At 47.4% G+C, this 21,382-nt stretch overlaps 1 protein-coding gene across 11 annotated transcripts in view; it reads left to right on the forward strand.

Annotated features, from left to right (window-relative positions):
- The window catches only part of LOC101947108 (interferon-inducible GTPase 5-like), a 370,729-nt gene extending 349,634 nt beyond the window's left edge, over positions 1 to 21,095 (forward strand). The window contains exons 1-6 of one of the 11 annotated variants that reach the window (XM_065574009.1): positions 2,515 to 2,700; positions 4,207 to 4,279; positions 5,664 to 5,758; positions 6,640 to 6,769; positions 7,682 to 7,751; positions 16,953 to 21,095. In XM_065574009.1, coding sequence (XP_065430081.1) covers positions 16,954 to 18,195 — 1,242 coding nt within the window. In that variant the 5' untranslated portion in view covers positions 2,515 to 2,700; positions 4,207 to 4,279; positions 5,664 to 5,758; ... (1 more) ...; positions 7,682 to 7,751; position 16,953 and the 3' untranslated portion in view covers positions 18,196 to 21,095. Of the gene's footprint in view, positions 1 to 2,514; positions 5,759 to 6,639; positions 6,770 to 7,681; positions 7,752 to 16,952 lie in introns of those variants that run through there. The other 10 variants (XM_065574010.1, XM_065574005.1, XM_065574007.1 and 7 more) reach the window with 10 other exon arrangements.
- The last annotated feature ends 287 nt before the right edge of the window (positions 21,096 to 21,382 follow it).

Below are 21,382 nucleotides of genomic sequence, written 5' to 3' on the forward strand. Positions count from 1 at the left end.
TGCAGACCATCCTAGTCACACTCCCCTGTCAGCATTCACACACCCCAGCAAGAACAGTCCCAGTTCGTCACAGGCAGGCAGACTCCTTATCTCTGGTTAAAAAAAAGCTAATTTTTTTTTCATTATTTTTTTTCTTGTGTTTTTTGTATAAATCCAAACTTTAGAAAGCAATCTTGTGTATCTTTTTTTGTTAATTTTGTGTTTTAATTAAAACACATATGTAAAGTCCCCTCAATTGCCAGTTTTCATATTCTTATCCAGTTGCAGTTTTGGTACTTTAAAAACACTATTTTTAAAAGGCTAGGCTAGTATCTTAAGCCTTTTTAGTTCACTAAACTTCTACAAAATATCTCTAAGAGTGGCCTTGTTTTGTTACAGCTCAGTTAATACTGCTTTTTCATGTTCAACTTTTAAACAAACAAACAAACAAACATAATGCTTCAAATAGGCCTCACTGCATACAGAATATCCTATAAAACGGTCATGTTATGTTACATCTCAGTTAATGCTGTATTTTTATGTTAAATGTTAAAAAAAGCCCTTTATATAATGAAACACTGCAAGTGTAGCAAGTGTTAAAAGTATGGGAGAAAAGTCAAGGGGTGGGGTGTTCTTCAGACAGGCTATCTCTGAGCTTCATGTGGTCACAAAGCCATGGGTTTTGTCTTTTACAATCAGTAAATGGAATAAAATACTTGTTATAACGTTCACAAACTGTCTTTTGATGCAATCTCACCATTGTTAAAACTTTAACAGCGTTTAAAAAGTTTAGGAAAGAAGTCTGTGTAAGAAAACAAGCAAACTAAAGGGGTGACCCTAGAGCCTTGCGAAGGCAGACTATAGTGCATGGAGCACTGGCTAGCCGAATTAGTCGTATCTGTTTTTAACATGTAGAGAAAGCCACAGCTCCCGTCTGTGATGTATCATTTTAATAAAATCTATGGACCCAAAACAAACACAGGAGCTTGTACCTGTGTCTCAGCACACGGTTTGCAAACATTTAAAAACAAAGACATTCTGATAAAGCAACAGAAAAATTCATACTTAAATCTAAAAGTCCTAAGGAAATGAAAGCTTACTATAACTTTCACATGGATTTGTTAAAAAGCGGGGAGGAAAATAAATCTCTCTCTGATCCACTGGATTACCGAATAAGGGGAATATAAACTAGCTGTTACTAAGGACGTGTGGTTTTCACTCTGGAGTGTTTCTCCATACTCATTTTTTTTATTGAAACACACCTGTAAAATAAATGAAGGTCTGTGTCTTCATAACGGTTTGTCTTTTCAAGTGATTATAAAGCAGAGTTTTATTCCTTCACAAAACTGAATACAACTTTTACTTGCTTTTGTTAAAAAGTGGGGGAAGAAGCAGCCTTCTTATCTCCGATCCACTGACTCACAGACACTGTTTTTCCTAATGGCGGTTTTGCTGCAGCTTCAAATTCTCCTCATTTAAAAATGACCGATGTTAGTCTAAAACATAAGGGAAACCTTTTAAAAACTGTTTGTTACTAAGGCCTTATGGTTTTAACCATTATTAAAGACCCTATGAAAAAGTGCTACATTAGTGTTACCATACGTCCTCTTTTTCCCGGACATGTCCGGCTTTTCGGCAGTCAAACCCCCGTCCGGGGGGAATTGCCAAAAAGCCAAACATGTCCGGGAAAATGGCGGCTCTGCTCCTCCCCAACTCTTCGGCTCTGTTTAAGAGCCGGGCTGCCCGAGCGCTACCGGCTTCGGGCAGCCCCCGTGCCTCCAGACCCTGCGCCCCCAGCCAGGCACTTCCCCTCCCGGACTCCGGCGGCGCAGGATCCGGAGGCACGGGGGCTGCCCGAAGCCGGTAGCGCTCAGGCAGCCCGGCTCTTAAACAGAGCCAAAGAGGAGCAGAGCCTCCAGCCACGGCGGCTCTGCGTAACTTACACTGTGTAAGTTACAGAGCCGAAGAGGAGCAGAGCCGCCGTGGCTGGAGGTTCTGGTCCTCTTTGGCTCTGTTTAAGAGCCAGGCTGCCCGAGCGCTACCAGCTTCGGGCAGCCCCCGTGCCTCCGGACCCTGCGCCGCCGGAGCCCGGGAGGGGAAGTGCCCGGCTGGGGGCGCAGGGTCCAGAGGCATAGGGGCTGCCCAAAGCCCGAGCGCTACCGGCTTCACGGTTTGCCGGGCAGCCTCCAGACCCTGCGGCCCCGGCTGGGCACTTCCCCTCCCGGGCTCCAGCTGCACTGGGGAAGCGCCGGCTGGGGGCGCAGGGTCTGGGGGCTGCCTGGCAAACCCTGAAGGCGGTAGCACTGGGGCAGCCCTTTCCCCCTGGCTGGGAGTGGGAGGAAGGAGGGGGCGGAGTTAGGGTGGAGAAGGGGCGGGGTTGGGGCGGGGCTAGGGGTGGGGAAATGGGTGGGGCCAGGGCCCGTGGAGGGTCCTCTTTTTTTATTTACGAGATATGGTAACCCTATGCTACATGGCAGGAAAAATGCTTGGTGTCTGTTTTTTAGATAAGAATATGGCAATTAAAGGGGGGTAGTGAGGGCAGGGGAGGAGATGGAGATGGCTCTTCTTTAAAATCTTGGGACTATAGGATTGGTTCAAGAAAATGTATTCTATGATGCAGCTGTAGAACAGTATCTGATTGGTCCGACCCAAAGGCAGATAACTAGCCAGAGGGGTTGTGAGTGTTGGCAACTTCCTCAATCCCCAGGATCCGTCACAAGGGTAAGATCTCTCGCTCTCTGACTCAGCCATGGGCTGTCTATTTTTGCCCTTTGCAAAGGGGTTTCGTTTCCCTTTTTTGCCCTGTTCTCTCTTTTAACTTCTCTTTATATGTTTCTCTTTTATTTCACTCTTTTTAAATGCTCTTTTCTTAATCTACCCTTATATTTCATTTTTAAATGCTTTTCTACGAACCTCCCTTTATATTTTTACCATGTGCTTACTAAACAGTCTCTGCTTTATAAAATTATTTTTTTTGCTGTGTGTTCTTTTTAACCTATTTTTCAAAATTATTTAATATTCTGAAATGCTCTTTTTCTTAACCTACCCTCATATTTAATACACCTTTCACATTTCTCTAAATAATTTTATTCTTTAATAACATACCAAACTAGTCCTTTAAAAACGCCTCTCCTTACTAAAATTAATCAATCTTTCTTCTCTTTAGTAACTTGCCTCTATTATTTCAAACTAACCCTTTAAAAACAAAAATCTCCATTTTTTAAAGTTCTCTTTCTATTCTTTAATAACATGCAAAACTACGCCTTTAAAATCATCTCTCCTTACTCAACCTAACCAAAAATCCCTCTTTTCTTTAATAACTTGCCTCTATTCTTTCAAACTAACCTTTTCAAACAAAAATCTTTATTTTTCTTTCAGTTCTCTTTCTATTCTTTAAAATTATGTCTCGTTACTAAACCGAACCAACCAATCTTTCTTCTCTTTAATAACCTTTCTTTCCTTTTTCATCTATACGTTACCAAAGCTTTCTTTTTTAAATCTTTAAGCTCTCCCACTTTATTCCTTTAACCTTTTCCTCTAAATAATCAACTAAATGTATTAAAGCACAAGCATGCAACATTCACCCTATTCAAACATAAGAAATAATGCACAATTTTTTTTCAAAATGACTGACAGCGCCAATTCTTAACACCAACGAAAACAGGAACAGAGGGCAGGACATAAGCCCTAAATGGGGTGTGGAAACCTGTAAAAAAAATACATGGTGATGAATACTATCGAGGTATATACTTCTCAGCTGTACAACACTATGATCCAGGATAGCAGCATTCTCGACCAATTCTGCACTGGTGTAAATGACAACACAGCATGGTGGAGAATCAGCCCAGTGCCTGATCTCAGCGTATCTCCAAAAGGGGGACACAGCTTCGAAGTGGAACAATTTCCCATGTTTCTGTTTGTGCACCAGGTGCGGGGTGGTGGCAGAGAGTTTGGGGTTTCATGTATCTGCTCTGTGACTAGGGAACAGGGAAAATAACAGAAAAACTGAACATGGTTAATCTACAATCTGTTCTCAGTAGGGGATGGACCGAATCCTGTTCCACCCCAGGCTACAAGAAACCTCTCCCTGGTCAGCCCTGACCTGCACCACACTAAAACTGGGACCTCTTTAATCATTAGAGAAAAGTCAGTCCCTTCTATTCATTTCAGCCCCTGAAGCAAAGTCCAGAAGAGTTTACCTCCTAACTGCTGATTTTGTTCCAGCAGCAAAGGGTGGTTCCCCCGACCCACCAGGGGCTCCAGGACCAGGAAGGACGGTGCATCAGCACAGCTGTGTAAGGTACGTCCCCAGATCGGCTGCACCAGAGGACAGGGGTGATTGCAGTTGGGTTTTGGGTGTGCTTCAACCACTAACGGTTCCCTTTAGCTTTAGGCACAGGTAGCTTATGGGGTTCCTGCATTCCCTTGGGGACCAGCCACCCCTACACATGGGGGTTTTGTTTGTGCTTCCCCTCCTGGGGGACCAAGGGGCGGTGGGGGCGGGGTTGTGGCCCATTGTCTGATTTTATGGGGAGGGTTTTCTGAGGAACCCTTTTGTTGAATTGTCTGAGCGAGACAACACATGGGCGTGGCCGGCACAAGCAGGGGGCTGTTGGCCACTCACTGAAACTTAGTAGGGTGGTTTTTTGGGTTTTTTTTGTTGACCTTTGCCCGATACCAAATGGAGGGGAAGGGCAGAAGAGGAGTCAAGATCCTGCTACTGACAGTCCCTGGGGCCAAGGGGGAGAGAGCAGTGCTCCAGGTCAGCCCAATTGACAGGGCTGCAGGCCAATGAGGGAATTAGGAGTGCAAGCTCCCATCCTCCGTGTGAGCTGGGGCTGCCTGAGCAAGGGCAGGGCAGAGCTAAGGGGAGAGCAGCAGCCAGAACCAGAAGAGGAGGAGTTGGGGGCTGGGCAGGCGAGGCACAGACCAGCCACGCAGACAGGGAGCCAGGGCCAAGCTGCAGGGAGATTTGCGGGGCCAGAGCTGGGACAGTGGGTACCAGCCCTGCCACCTGTAACCCTGCAGCCAAGTGCCATGAATGGCTGGGGAGAGCCAGGGGGCCTTGGGCAGGGGTCCAGTGCTGGGAGATGTCGCCAGACATGAGACCTTGCAGACTGGGCTCAGAGGGGGGACATGACCCCAATGGGGTGCTGATGCTGAGGAGAAGGATCCTACCCCCTGGAAACTGAGGGTGGGTAGGCACTGCCAGAGCAGAGTCTGACTGTAGTGTCACCACAGTGGAGCTAGGGGCTGGGAGGGAGGCCTGGGATGTGGGAGGAGCAGGTGGTGAACTTTCCTTACATCACAGAGATGGCTGGTTGTGGCGTCCATGCCCATAGGGCGGGGTCCCTGTTCCTTTAACCTTATAACTTTTTTCCTTATATTTCTTACAGCTGCTGTTTAATAAATTGTATTTGGGTTGAATTTAATGCACTGATCAGGGGGTCAGGAAAGTGGCCGATGTGGAGAGAGCACCCTGGAGTGGGGACACCCCAACCCCTGTCCTGAGTGACCATGACGAGAGTGGGGTTTCCGGCCCTCAGGGATCCTGGGCCCAGCCTTGTCAGGGTTTTGAGAACTCTGTCGCGTGGGAGGGAGGAAGGGGAGCCGAGGGCGGCCGGCCTCTGGGTACAGGGAGCTGGAGCGAGGACTCAGATCCTTTCTCTATCTGATATCACCAGGACAATGCAGAAGCCAGGAAAATTCCCCATAACAGTGGGACCATCCCTCCTCGCTCCTCCCATCCCCCACTTACATAAAGTTTGAGAGAGACAAGGTGGGTGAGCTAATATCTCTTACTGGACAAATTTCTACTGGGGAAAGAGACAAGCTTCCGAGCTGCTGTCGGATGATTGCCGCTAAAGAGCTGCACATGCCAGGCCCTCGCCTGTGTTTCCTTGCAAGAGTTAAGGGCTGTAGTAATTTTGTTTGCAGGTTGGTGCCTCAGAGCCAGCCCCACTTCGTGACTTCCTCCCATTTCTGGGAAAGGGGCAGCTCAGCCTGTTGCTTTCGGTTTCCAGGGGCACAGGATGCAGATCGTTTCCTGAGCCTGTCACAAAGCTCCCTGTGAATCAGGCGGGGCCGTTTGAGTGACAAAAGATTCTCCGTTGCCTGCACCTCGCACACTCATTCACACCAGTGCAAAGCAGGTGTAGAACGCTATGATCCTGAATAGCAGCATTCAGGACCCATTTCGCACTGGTGTAAATGATGACAGGACATGGTGGAGAATCAGCCCAATGCCTGATCTCAACGTATCTCCCAAAGGGGGAGACAGCTTGGAAAGGGAACGATTTCCCATGTTTCTCTTTGTGCACTGGGGGCGGGGGGTGGCAGAGAGCTTGGGGTTTCAGGGATAGGCTCCACTTGGCAGAGGGCTGGGGAAGGGGTTACCAGGCTGCCCTGGGGAGAAGAGAAGAGGGCCTGCAATGGTTGAGGATGGACTGATTCATGCTGCAGCTGTGGCTAGGAACAGGGAAAATAACAGAAAAACTGAACAGGGTTAATCTAGGATCTGTTCCCAGTAGAGGAAGGACCGAATCCTGGTCCACCACAGGCTACAAGAAACCTCTCCCTGCTCAGCCCTGACCCGCACCTCACTAAAACAGGGACCTCTTTAATCATTAGAGAAATGTCAGTCACTTCTCTTCGTTTCAGTCCTTGAAGCAAAGTCCTGGGGAGTTTCCCCCTAAGAGCTGTGTTTGTTACAGCAGCAAAGATTGGTTCCCCCGACCCACCAGTTACTCCAGGACCAGGAAGGACGGTGCATCAGCACAGGCTGCATAAGGTACGTCCCCAGATCAGCTTCCCCACAATGCTGCAGTAGGACAGGGGTGCTTGCTGTGGGGGGTTGGATGCACTTGAACTACTAATGGTTTCCTTTAGCTTAGGGGCTCCCTGCATTCCCTTGGGGACCAGCTACCCCCATGCATGGGTGTTTCTCTTTGTGCTTTCCCTGCCTGGAGAGCACGGGGGCAGTGGGGGAGGGGACCAGCCCATTGTTTGATTTTTATGGATAGGCTTTTTGGGGGAACCTCTTTGGTTGAATTGTCAGTGCGATCCTACACATGGGCGTGGCCAGCAGAGGGATAAAATTGAGGGAAAGGGTTTTTTCCCCCTATTGTCTGAGTTGTTTTTTTCTTACATTTTTTTTTCACCTGGGAAAATGTGACAAAAGAAAACAATGTTAAAATTTATGAGGGAGACAAGGAGGATGAGGTGAGATCTTTCATTGGATCAACTTCTGCTGGTGAAAGAGACAAACTTTCAAGCTCCTCAGAGCTCTTCTTCAGGTCTGGTAAAGGGGCTCCATTTCATAGGTAAATGCATGGTGGAACAGATTGTTTATCGTAAGTAGTTAACATATGTTGCATGAGGTGAAGTCACCATTTAACACCTATGCAGGGAACAGACAAACATCCGTGGTTAATACGTTACAGATTAGAAGACCGGCCATACTAGGTCAGACCAATGTTCCATCAAGCCCAGTGTCCAGTCTACTGACAGTGGCCAATGCCAGGTGTGTCCGAGTGAAGGAACAGATGAGCAGAATCATCAAGTGCCCTGTCGAGCAGCCCCAGCTTCAGGCAGTCAGAGGTTTTGGAACACCCCTAACATGGGGTTGCATCCCTGACCATCTTGCCAATAGCTATCGATGGACGTATCCTCAGGGAACTTACCAAATTCTTTTTTATTCCAGTTATAGTTTTGACCTGCACAACATCCCCTGGCAACAAATTCCACAGGTTGACTGTGCCGTGTGTGACAAGGTACTTCCTAACCTGCTGCCTATTCATTTCATTGGGTGATCCCTGGTTCCTGTGTTATGTGAAGGGGTAAATAACACTTCCTTATGCACTTTTTCCACACCGGGTGTGACTGGGGCTCCAGGGGGTCACACTGAGATTGCTCAATTAGGGCAAAGTGTCAAGAATGGGGCCGACAATCCCCAAAGCTGGCGGTTATTCTCATACTTAGATCCACCAGGCTAACCACAAAACAGCTTTTATAATACCTTATTGGTTATCCAGAAGCCAAAAACCCAGTTCCCTTAAAGCAACCCAGCCTTTGGGCTCCCACTCAGACAGCCAACTAAAATATGATGAGGATTATTGAAAATCTTATTCATCATATAAAAAATTCTACCAATCCCAGAGGATCAGCCACATTGCTTCCCAGGTCAAAGAATATTTGACCATTTACCCAAATGCACTTACCCAAATGCACGCTGACAGCCAATTCTTATTAACTGAACTGATTTATTTTTAAAAAAGAGAGTGTTCATTAAATTATCATTCTACAAACAGACTAGAGTAAAATTCTTAGGTCACTTTTATAGTAGAGATGGTGGGCTTTAGAGTTGCACAGAATTCTTTCAGAATTAACCCATAGGTTCAGTCCAATGTCTAGTATCAGGGAGTTCCAGATGAGACTGGAGACGTCAGACTTGTGACTCAAACTTTCTTCTGATGAAGCTTAAGCAGATCTGAGATAAAAGGAGCAGGTCCCAAAAGCCCTTTTTACATTTTCCGGGCAGCCTCTTGACAGCATGCAGACCTTGGGTGAACAATAGTGTCTTTGAAGTAACCTCCTATTTCCTAAACATCCCCGGTAATTAGCTGCATGGATTAACATAAGGCAATTGCCTATCTCCCAGCATTTGCAGGTGATTTGCTTTGTTTTTCAAAGAGAAATCAAGACAGTGATATCACAGCATTCACAGTTCATTTGAATGTTAATATCTCTGAATGATTGGAATACAGCGACAGACAGGAACTGTTTGGTTACATTGGTAACCTCTAACAATATATATGTAAACACACAAACACACAACCATTCTCTACTAATTTGTCTCTAAAGGTTGAATCTGGGTCAGTGAGCCTGCTAGCTGTGTAACCCTTTCTGGCCCTGTGTCACACCAGTCATGATTATAGAGACTCTATCGTATCCCCCCACGCCCTTGGTCGTCTCTTTTCTACTCTGAACAGTTCCAGTCTTAAATCTCTCCTCATATGGGAGCTGGTCCATTCTTCTAATCATGTTGGTTGCCCTTCTTTGTTCCTTTTCCAGTTCTAATAGATCTTTCTAAGCTGGGGCCACCAGAACTGCTGGTAGCATTCAAGGTGGATTTATACAGCAGTATTATAATATTTTCTGTCGTATTCCCCCTCCCTTTCATTATGGTTCCTACCATTCTGTTACACTACGATCCCTTTACTTTGCTCTGGAATCACAGATGTCCTGGGATTTACTGGTGCCATGGAACAGTAAAGAGGCCTTAGTGCAACTGAACTGAGGCTGGAGAGTCTGCGATGAAGCCAGTTAGTGTGGGGTTATTATAAATGCAGTTCCAGCTTCTGGGAGCCTGGCAATGGGTGAATGAAGTGGAATCTGCTAGATATGGGAGCCCCGTATGAAGCTTATTATAGAGGTTAAGGGAAAGGGGAATAATATGAGTAGCACATAACTTAACCACCTCAGCTGGAACACCTGCAGCACCCTGCACAACAGCACCTTTGTCCCGACTGGTGCTTCAGTGTCTTTCTGCAATACAAACGCTGGTCAGTAATAGCAGCTCACCAGCCCCTGAGCTGTTAGGAAAGCCTGGGGCATGGAGTCAGGAGGGCTGGAGCTGGTCACTGGTTTTTCAAGTATCAGGGGGTAGCCGTGTTAGTCTGTATCTATAAAAACAACAAGGAGTCTGGTGGCACCTTAAAGACTAACAGATTTATTTGGGTATAAGCTTTCGTGGGTAAAAACCTCACTTCTTCAGATGAAGAAGTGAGGTTTTTACCCACAAAAGCTTATGCCCAAATAAATCTGTTAGTCTTTAAGGTGCCACCAGACTCCTTACTGGTTTTTCAGTGAGGTGAAAGCTGCTTTCCTGGGAGTGTGATCAAAGTGCAGTGGGAGGCAGAGAAGGGGCTCTACCTACACATTACGGGCAACGTTTCTAAATCCCAGGCAGAGGCAATGAGCCATATCAGAGCAAGCCAGTTCCCCCGCTACAGCTAAGGGCACAGCTAGCTTCCTGCTTCACCCCTAATTTGTCTAAGGGCTAGCAGACGAATAATTTCTAGCTGGTCTAGCTGCCACTAGAAGGAGACAGAAAAAAGAAAAAAGAAAAGAAAAATAATGGAGATATCCCATCTCCTAGAACTGGAAGGGACCTTGAAAGGTCATCGAGTCCAGCCCCCTGCCTTCACTAGTAGGACCAAGTACTGATTTTGCCCCAGATTCCCAAGTGGCCCCCTCAAGGATTGAACTCACAACCCTGGGTTTAGCAGGCCAATGCTCAAACCACTGAGCTATCCCTCCCCCCCAGAGTGCCACACCAAGCAGGCATAGGTTACCTTTGCAGATAGTTGTGGTGGTGTTTGTCCATGGGGCCCCCTTCCGAATCCCATTCCAAGGCCCCTACCAGTGACCATGCACATACAACGGGGGATCCTGGCAGTAGCCTGGGTTGCAGGTGCCTAACGCCGCTGCTGCTCCATCAGACTAACTGGGGGCTCATGGTGACATTCTGTGGCCATGGAACCTGAGCACCACCCATGTTGCTTTACAATGGCTGTCATGCACGTCAGTGACTCTGCTCCTGCAACTTGCCAGGGCTCCTTCTGGGTATTTGGTGCACCGCTAGGGAAATCCAAAGGCTCTGCAGGGGAGGAAAAGTGGCCTTGTAATTTAAGGCTGTATCGTCATAATGTATCTGCACAGGGAGGCTGAGGGGCATGAGGGACGCACTTTGATAGTGAATTTCATGGATACTTGCTGCCAGCAAAGAAATGTTGAGACATGGGAACCTTAAGTCCCATTGCAAGTTGTAGCAGTCACAGACCTTTCTGCCCTTGTCCTCTCCAGCATCTCTCAGTCCCATCTCTCCACCCCCTGTCCCAGTCCCAGCTGTGAGAAGCAATTGCAGGAAAAGTCCTGCTCGGCCCTGGGTTGGAGCATCCTCAATACAGACAGTCTTCAGAGAATTTAGTTGCCAAATACTTAGGCTGCACAGCTGCAATCAGGAATTTTATTTTGCCAGTGGGGTGGGCTGGGTTGCAGTGGGAAGAATTTTAAGTTGGCCAGACTGGGGTGGATTTTCACAGAGGTGGCCAGGGCATCTCCCTGGCATGTCCACCTGCTAAAGCCCAGGTGTTGAGGTCCCTGCTCCAAAGCTTGGGGGCGCTAGAGCTTCTAAGTTAAACCATTGCAAAAAATGTTCATGTGGAAAAACAATGTGCTTTTTTTTTCTCCCTTAGCCTTCCTCTCTGAAATGGCCTGAACCATTCTGAGCTGAAACTTTCCAAAAAACTTCAGCCTGAGGCAGATGCCTGTCCTGGGAAACTTCAGCTTGAATGGTTAAAGTTTGGCAAAATTATAAGCAACTGAAAACAGGGCCTTATAATGTAAAATGTTTAGGCACCCATAACTAGGTGGCGCTACCAGCTCTGGCTGTGTGTACATCTACAGTCAAGTGGAGAGAGGTGTCATTTTCAGCTTGAGTAGACCTACCCACCCCAGTGTGGACACTCCGGTGCAGGCTTGGAAACACCAAGTCCACAAGCTCGGGTCTCACAGACCCGGTTTACAATGCAGTGTAGACGTATCCTCTCGGACCTCGATAGCGCCAGGTGCAGCCTCGGCTCCTTAATTGGCCCAGCTGGGAGCTCCAGTTCTGGCTCCGGGGAGGGAGGGGATTGGACCTACTTCAGTTATAAGGGCCAGTCACCCTGTGACAGACAGAAGAGCAAAACGTCTGACACCACCCCCATGGCAAGGGAGGACTGGATCTGGGTAGAGAGGAAGTGGTATTTCTTCCTCCTCACATGTAAGGTGACAAGAGAGAGAAAGACTAAGATTTGGGTAGAGGAGGGAACAACTACTTTTTTTTCTGTTAAATGAATATTATTTTTAATAAAGCTGGAACCAGATAAAACTGAGGTCAAATTCCCACCGTCTGCAATTTCTTTTGGTCACCCTCCAGGAAAAGCTTAAGGGGACACGGTCTGATGAAATACCATATTAAACACACACTCCTCGCCTGTGTCACTAACAACACCAGGCAGAGGTGTGAATGTTCAGCAACACTACGGCCTGGCCTACGCTTAACAATTAGATTGACCCAGATACGTTGCATAGGGCTGTGGAAAATGCCACACCCTGAGCACTGTAGTTAGGTTGACCTAACTCCTGGGGTAGATGCGCCTAGATGATGGAAGAATTCTTCCGTCAACCTAGATCCTGTCTCTCAGAAAGGAGGATTAATGACATCAATGGAAAATCCCTTTTGCTGATGTACAAAGCATCTATACTAAAGCACTACAGCTGCAGTACTGGAACACCCAGAGTGGAGACATGGCCTTCGGGTCTGTCTGCACAACGGAGACTGCATATCAGTGTAGCTACATTGCTGTAGCTAGGTTGGCATTAAAAGTAGATACATCCATACACAGGGAACGGGTTTTTCCGTTGCTGCAGGATGATGGTAGCTACATCGCCGTAGCTGCGGGTATACTGGGGTTATGTCAGGATAGCTAAGTTGGTCAAGGGTGTGCCAGATATGGGACAAGTCTACCGGTTTCAGCTCTGGGGCTCCTAAAGCACATTGCTGGAGTCAGACCTCTTATCTGGCGTCTTTTCTTGGGAGGTGGGGTGCTGCAGTCCACCTGCCCTGAATTCCAGAACCTGTTCTGGGACCTCTGGAACTCCCAATGTTGCTTGTCAGCAACGTCAGAATTCCAGCGAGGCTGTGGAAACTCTGAACTTGTATTTTAACCTCTTGGGGAACATGTGGCAGGGAAGCAAAACAGGCTTTCCAAAGGAAATTCTTAACCACAGACACCAACCAGAAACTATGTGCTCCTTTTGCAAAACTCTGTCCCCAAGCCATGCAGGGCTCAGTACATACCCATTGTTTCATAGGGGTAGGGCAGCCATGAAGAGTCATTACAAAGTCAGTAGACCCTGCTTGTCATCTTGATGGCTCTCTGTTACAGTGCTCTACAGGGTATTAAGCTCCCCTCCCAGCAGGGGAAATGTCTCAATACTGCCTCACAACAGGTTGTGCATAAACAAGATTAAACTGGATTTCAGCCCAGGCTACAAAATGATGGATAGAATCCACCATGGATGCTTGTGAACAAAATGAATGGTGTACACCTCACACAGACATACAAAATTTCTGATGTGTCGCTGTTACAGACATACTAAATGTCTGATATATCGCAGACACAGACACACAAAATGTCTCACATTACTTGGGTCTGACCTTCCACAATCCATCACTTCCACAGTCTGAGCAGTTAGACAATAACATCCTGGGAGCTGTAGCCTGCTCAGCGACCCAGATGTCAGCTCTTGCTGCTTTAATGCAGGACCCTGAGCCCAAGTCAGAGTCTGTCTACACTTGGAGCTAGGGGTGTGATGCCCAGCTTGCAGAGACATCCTCACGCTCGCTCTTATGGAGCTAGCACACTAAATATAGTGGTGTAGCTGTGGTAGCATGGACAGTAGCGGCATGGGCTAGCTGTCCTGAGTGCAAACTGTATGGATGCAGCCTGAGCTGCAGTTTGAGCTAGTGCTGATGTATTTACATACTGATTGGTTTGATGCTGAGTTTACATTTGTCTGGGGGTACATCTACACTACAGCGGGGAGTCGGTTTAAGATACGCAAATTCAGCAACGTGAATAGCGTAGCTGAATTCGACGTATTACAGCCGACTTACCCCGTTGTGAAGACGGCGGCAAAATCGACTTCTGCCGCTTTTTGTCGGCGGCGCTTACTACCACCTCCGCTGGTGGAGTTAGAGCGCCGATTCGGGGATCGATTGTCACGTCCCCACGGGACGCGATAAATCGATTCCCGAGAGGTCGATTTCTACCCGCCGATTCAGGCGGGTAGTATAGACCAGGCCTTAGTGTCTGGGAACTGCTGACTCTGCTCAGACTGACCTGAGATACCAGGATTGTAATCACAGGGTGTTGGGCTCTGATGATGATTGGGGTTCATATGATTCCACATGCCAGGTAGTCACTATTGATTTTCTCTATGTTCCATATTCTGAATGCACATTGGTTACCATCTCACTGCTACATGTGCTCGATGCTTGTGGTTTGTAGAAGTACATTTATCCTTTAATAAACTGCTGTAGAATTTAATCTGATGCTTTGTGCATCTGACCTGTATTGCTTTTAGGAAAACATGGATTAAGGGGCATAAACTGGATCCCTGCTTGGATTCCAGCCTGGCAGGTTGGGTATTTGGATTGGATATTTATATCTCGGGAAGGGGGTTGGATAATTGGTTGGATATCAAGAATACTCAGATGTCATAATTAACCCTAACAAAAATGTTGGTGGAGATGTTAAACTTCCAGCTTCTGGGCTTAAGCCCATCTCTAACTATTAGAGACCGGGGGGGGGCAGGTTATCCGACATCTGCTATTGTCAAATTCTTACACCTTCCTCTGAAGACTCCGGTCCTGACCACTGTCAGAGACAGCAGAATGCACTGGGTGAACCCTGAGTTTGAGGCAGTTGTTGTCAATTGGCTGGTGTGTGTTTGTTCTTTCCATGTGCTGTCAACTGGATAGCTGGTTCTGTAGAACTCGACAGTACTACTTAGTGCTGTTAAGTGCTGAAGTGCTTCGGTCCTCGGAGCTCCAGTGTTATCACTATTAACAGCAGATGAGGCAGCCTACTCCTTCAGCAGACCACTATGTTACTCATAAAAAAAAGACAACAGGCATGGTCCGGTGACAAGGCACTCTGGCAGGTTTATTGCCCCCTAGGCAGAGCACCCTGGCTCCATGGTTACCGGTACACTGACACCTGAGTGCCTAGTAGCAAGGAGTGTCTCAGTCAGCAGTGGAAATTTTGCCGTCCCCTCAGCTGCACACAGGTGTTAAGGGGAGGTAACCTGATATTTATAGGCTGAGACAAATGACTGGACTACATAACTTACACTCCACCTTACATGCATATTTCTTGACATCCGTTTGTTACCTCCCCATTCATTATTTTGCCAAACCATCTTATAGATTCATAGATTCATAGATTCTAGGATTGGAAGGGACCTCGAGAGGTCATTGAGTCAGTCCCCTGCCCCTCATGGCAGGACCAAATACTGTCTAGACCATCCCTGATAGACATTTATCTAACCTACTCTTAAATATATCCAGAGATGGAGATTCCACAACCTCCCTAGGCAGTTTATTCCAGTGCTTAACCACCCTGACAGTTAGGAACTTTTTCCTAATGTCCAACCTAAACCTCCCTTGCTGCAGTTTAAGTCCATTGCTTCTTGTTCTATCCTTAGAGGCTAAGGTGAACAAGTTTTCTCCCTCCTCCTTATGACACCCTTTTAGATACCTGAAAACCGCTATCATGTCCCCTCTCAGTCTTCTCTTTTCCAAACTAAACAAATCCAATTCTTTCAGCCTTCCTTCATAGGTCATGTTCTCTAGACCTTTAATCATTCTTGTTGCTCTTCTCTGGACCCTCTCCAATTTCTCCACATCTTTCTTGAAAGGCGGTGCCCAGAACTGGACACAATACTCCAGTTGAGGTCTAACCAGCGCAGAGTAGAGGGGAAGAATGACTTCTCGTGTCTTGCTCACAACACACCTTTTCTTGTACTAGATTGGGATGTACCTGTACTAGCTGAAATATACTTATGTAAACACCTATTGCATTGTACACTAGCCTCAATTGAAGGGGGGAGGGATAGCTCAGTGGTTTGAGCATTCGCCTGCTAAACCCAGGATTGCTAGCCCAATCCTTGAAGAGGCCATTTAGGGATCTAGGGCAAAATCAGTACTTGGTCCTGCTAGTGAAGGCAGGGGGCTGGACTTGACTCGATGACCTCTTGAGGTCCCTTCCAGTTCTAGGAGACAGGATATCTCCTTTAATTTATACTGGATGCTTATCTCCTTTAATACATGGCCTGACTGTGGTTCCCAGCCTCTGATTCAGGCCTTAGATCTTGCACAAAGCCCAGTACACCAGGCTCTATCTCTCTGCTACACTTGGTTCCACTCAGGATCTATGGTCCAATCCAAAGATTGCTGTAGGGCACCCTTAACAGAGACATATTCCCTGCGGTACCATGTGTCAGTCCTTCAAATACCTCCTGGGCTTTGCCTTGGAGCAGCAGGCCAAGGAAATCCACCTTGGCAGCCTCACCCCAGCCATTTGTTTGGGCAGCTCACACAGACAGGTTGATTCAGGCGGCCCAACCCTGAACAACCCCCATATCAGCTCTGGACATGAAGCCAGGCGGCCACATCTCTCCACCTGCACTGCCCTGACTATTTCTGCTCTTGGAGCTCAGGGGAACACTTTGATTGTCAGGGTTGGTCATTTCCACCCAACAAGCAGCCCTCGCACCTGTGGTACCGGCTCCTTAAGCCTTGCAAGCCAAATCTGCCAGCCGGCATCCCACCTTAGACACCAGTGTAATTACTGTGGTTTCCCCAAGTACGAGACCCCTAGGGCACCTGTAGTGTGCCACATGATCCCCGACTCCAACTCCAGCACTGTAGGTGCTTTTGCAGCTAGGCCTTGTCGATGCGAGTTCTGGTGGGTCCCAGTAACCACTCAGACATGTCGCTGAGGGAATCATTTTTACTAGGGCTGACCGGAAAGGGAAAGGCTTCAGAGACCCTAGGTACATAGAGTTAAATTGTGACAGTGCAGAGTGAGCCACGGTGGTTGTGGTTCCTCTCTGGGTCAGTCCCACTGACAGCCAGGGCTCTTCAGGCTCTGTGCCTGGGCCGCCCTCGCCACTCCAGTCTCTATTCCAGCAAACAGGAGCTTGTGGGTTTCCAGGCCAAGTTCAGTCAGTGTCTGTCATTGGCGCCCCTCTGCCCTGGCTCCCTGTCCAGCTGCTGTTACTCCCACTCAGACCAGCCTGTTCCACATGCAGTTCTGATAGTAAATAGCCCTGACTGGAATTTGTGTCTCTTCTCCCAGGATGACAGAAGATTCAAAAACGCACTGGGCTGATTTGTTTTCAAAATGGGGCAGTAAACTTCCCGGTCTGTCTGTGGAGGAATCTGAAGAATTCCAGACCGCTGTCAAAGCTGGGAACTTGTCAAAAGCCATTTCTGTGGTGAAAAAGTCTGATGAGTTGCTAAGAAATACCAAACTCAACATCGCCATCACAGGGAACACAGGCTCTGGGAAGTCGTCTTTCATCAATGCCATAAGAAGCTTGAATGATGATGACAAAAGCGCAGCTGAGACTGGGGTGGTAGAAACAACACAGAAGCAAACTTCTTACCCCCATCCCATATACCCAAATGTGATTGTGTGGGATCTACCTGGGATTGGATCACCAAAGTATCCAGCAGAAACATATGTAAAAGACATGAACCTTGATCAATATGACTTCTTCATCATCATCGCAGCCGGGCGCTTCACAGAAGCTGATACCAAACTTGCCAAAGAAATCAAGAGGATGGGGAAGAAGTTTTACTTTGTCCGCTCCAAGGTGGATATCGACTTGACTAATGAACAAGGAAAAAGAGATTTCACAGAGGAGAAAACTCTACAGGCAATCAGAAATAACTGCATGAGGCACTTGCAAGAAGCAGGGATCATCTGCCCACAGGTTTTCCTGGTGACGAGAAGGGACTTTCACAAGTACGATTCTCCCCAACTGCAGAAGACTTTTGCGAATGACCTCAACACTCACAAGAGACACGTTCTCATCTGTGCCCTGCCCAGCACCTCTGAAAAAATCTTGGAAGAGAAACAGAAGACCCTGCAGGAACAAATCTGGAAACAAGCCCTGTGGTCGTGCCTTATCGCTGCTGTTCCTCTCCCATTTCTCTCGGTTGAGTGTGATGTCAACATCTTGGTGGCAAACATGAGGCAGTATTGCAAGTCCTTTGGCCTGGATGATGATTCACTCAAATCACTCGCTAAGCAGGTTAGGAAGTCTGTTGATGAGCTGAAGTCTGAGATAAAGACCCCTCTGGTCAAAGATATAACAAGAGAAGAGGCTTTGAAGCGGCTCAGAGAGGCTACAGGGGAACGTATGATGACAGTTAAATATTTTATCAGTGTGGTACCACTGATTGGTTCGGGGATAGCAGCAAAGAGATCTTACAATATCACCTATGAAATGCTACATACGTTTTTGGATGAAGTTACAGAAGATGCTCAACGAGTCCTGAAAAAAGCTTTGGAGGGAGCAGAGAATAACCAATAACAGTGTCCCAAGGCAGAGCTTTCCCCCAAATTCCCAGGATAAACTGCCACAACCCGAGTCTCTTTTCTGTAATTTTATTGTCCCAAACTTAAACAAACCAAGAGCCAAAACCATTTCTTGGATCACCCTTGCATTGCCGACTTTCATGGCCTCCACTTCTAGGGGTCTCTGGCAGTCCTGCTGCTCCTGATTCCTGCCTCTCTCTCAGCCAGTCCCTCCTCAGTGGTTCTCTCTAGGGTCTGTCCACACTGCGCACTAAGCCTTGACTCTGACTCAGGTTTGAGACTCAACCTCTGTTCCTTCCACACTCAAATCAGTCTGACTTGGGAGCGGGTCATAGGACCCTGCTGGGGGGTGGGTCAGAGCCCAAGTCCTACTGTGACTCAGGTCCAACCCCTGTCATTCTGCAGTGTGGACACACATCAAGCTGTAGACCCAATCAGAAGCTCGGCGTAGTGCAGTGTGGACACACTAGCACAGCCCCGAGACCTGGATCCAGCACTTGTAAACTCAGGTTTACAATGCAGTGTGGACACTCAAGTGCAGGCTTGGAAACAGTGAGTCCACAAGCTCGGGTCCCATAGACCCAGGGTTACAATGCAGTGTAGACATATCCTCTTGGACCTGTATTACCCCAGTGCAGCCCCATCCCTTAATTATCCCAGCTGGGAGCTCCTGTTCTAGCACAGGGAGGGAAGGGGAGTTTGGACCCACTTCAGTCACAGGGGCCAGACATCCTGTGACAATGAACAAAAGAGCAACATGTCTGACACCAACCCCATGGCAAGTGGGGACTGGATCTGAGTAGAGAGGAGGTGGTGTTTCCTTCCTTCTCACATGTAATGTGACAGATGAGAGAGAGACTGACTAAGGTGTGGGGAGGGGAGGGAACAGCTAGGTTTTTTTCTGTTAAATGAAGATGATTTTTAATAAGGCTGGAAACAGACAAAGCTGAGGTCGAATTCCCAGCGTCTGCTATTATTTCTGATCATCCCACAGGAAAAGGGGACACTGTCCGATGAAATACTATATTAAACACACACTCCTCACCTGTGTCACTAATAGCACCGGGCAAAGGTGTGAATTCTCAGCACCATTAAGGCCTAGCCTACATTGGACTGTTAGATCAACCTACCCACGTTGCACAGGGCTGTATAAAAATGTCACTAACCCGTGCTGTAGATGCGGCTAAATCAATGGAAGAATTCTTTTATCAACCTAGCTCCTGTCTCTTGGAAATGAGGATTTGACATCAATGGAAAACCCCTTTCATTAATGTAGGAAGCATCTGTCCTGTGGCACTGCGGCTACAGTACTGGACGTACGGGTCTGTCTGCACTATGGAGACAGTATATAATCGTAGCTACATCGCTGTAGATATGTCAGCATGGAAACAACCTTAGAATTCCAGCGAGGCTGTGGAAACGCTGAACTTATATTTTAACCTCTTGGGGAAGATGTGGCTGGGAAGCAAAACACACAAGTTTTAGCAAAGGAAATTCTTAACCACAGACAGCAACCAGCAATCTGCTTTCCGATTGTGAAACTCCGCCCGACACCAACTGTGTCATAGGGGTGGGCCAACCATTAAGAGTCATTATAAAGTCAGTAGATCCTGCTTGTCATTTTGACAGCTCTCTGTTCCAGTGCTCTATGGGGTGTTACGCTCCCCTCCCAGCAGCGGAGATGTCTTGGTATTGCCTCACAACAGGCTGTGCATAAACTAGATTAAACTGGATTGAGCTGAGGCCTCAAAATGGCGAACAGAATCCAACATGGAAGCCTGCAAACAAAATGGATGGTGTATAGCTGACACAGACATGCAAAATGGATGATGTATACCAGACACAGACACACAAAATTGATGGTCTACAGTGGACACGGACACACAAAATGGAGGGTGAATAGCAGACACAGACACACAAAATGGCTGATATAACTTGGTTCAAATCTTCCACAATCCATCACATCCATATTCTTAGCAGCAAGACAATAAAAACGTGGGAGCTGTAGCCTGCTCAGCGACCCAGATGTCAGCTCTTGCTACTTTAATGCAGGGCCCTGAGCCCGTCAGAGTCTGTCTACACTTGGAGCTAGGGGCGCGATGCCCAACTTGCAGAGACATCCTCACGCTTGCTCTCAAGGAGCTAACACACTAAAACCAGTAGTGTAGCTGGGGTATCATGGGCAGTGGAGGTATGGACTAGCCATCCTGAGTACAAACCCACCTGGACCCCCAGCTCCAAGTGTAGATGTAGCCTGAAATGGACCCTAAGAAACTCCTGGGACCAGATCCCCAGCTGGTGTGAATGGACATAGCTCCATTGATTCAATCCCATTTACACAGCTGTGGTTCTACTCCTCCATACATCCATTTACCCAGCCTCTCCGTAGGGGTTGGCTAAAGTTTCTGTTCTCTGGCTGCGGTGCTGAAACTCAAGGCTGTTATTAACCCTGTAACTAAGATGTACCCTGAGCAGGGTTTGGAAGTGTCCGACTGCTAAACCTGTATCAGAGGCTTAATAGTTAATGAGAAGCCCACATTTGCATTTGACAATCCTGAGATGCGGTTTCAGCTACTGCTGATACTTTTAATCACTGATTTGCTTGATTGATGCTGAGTTTGGATTTGCCTGAGTGTCCGGGAACTTCCGACCCCCCTCAGACTGACCTGAGGTGCTGGGATTATAATCACAGGGTGTTTGTCTCTCATGACTATTAGTTCATGTGATGCTATGTATCAAACTGTTGCTATTTATTTGCTCAATGTTTCATACCTGGTAACCTGTGTGGATTCAGACTCACCGCTCCATGTACTCGTCGCTTGTTGTTTGATGGTCATTCCAAACCTTGTAGAAGTGCATTTATCCTTCAATAAACTGCTGTAGAATTTCATCTGACACTTTGTGCATCTGAGCTTTATTGGGAAAACCTGGATTAAGGGGCATAAACTGGATCTGTGCTTGGTCTCAACTGCTGTAGGTTGGGTATTCGGATTGCATATTTATATCTTGGGAAGAGGGTGTGACCTGGTATGCCTAGGACAGCCCTCTCTGAAAATTCCAAGCTCAGGGTAGGCTGCAAAAAGGAGAGCAGATTCTCTCAAAAACTGGTGGTTAACACTGAAATTAGACTTGCCAACTGGTCACACACTGTGCTCCTGATCCCCCATACTGGTTATCAGAAG

The sequence above is a fragment of the Chrysemys picta genome, chromosome 20 (assembly GCF_011386835.1).
Source record: "Chrysemys picta bellii isolate R12L10 chromosome 20, ASM1138683v2, whole genome shotgun sequence".
Taxonomy (NCBI): Eukaryota; Metazoa; Chordata; order Testudines; family Emydidae; genus Chrysemys; species Chrysemys picta.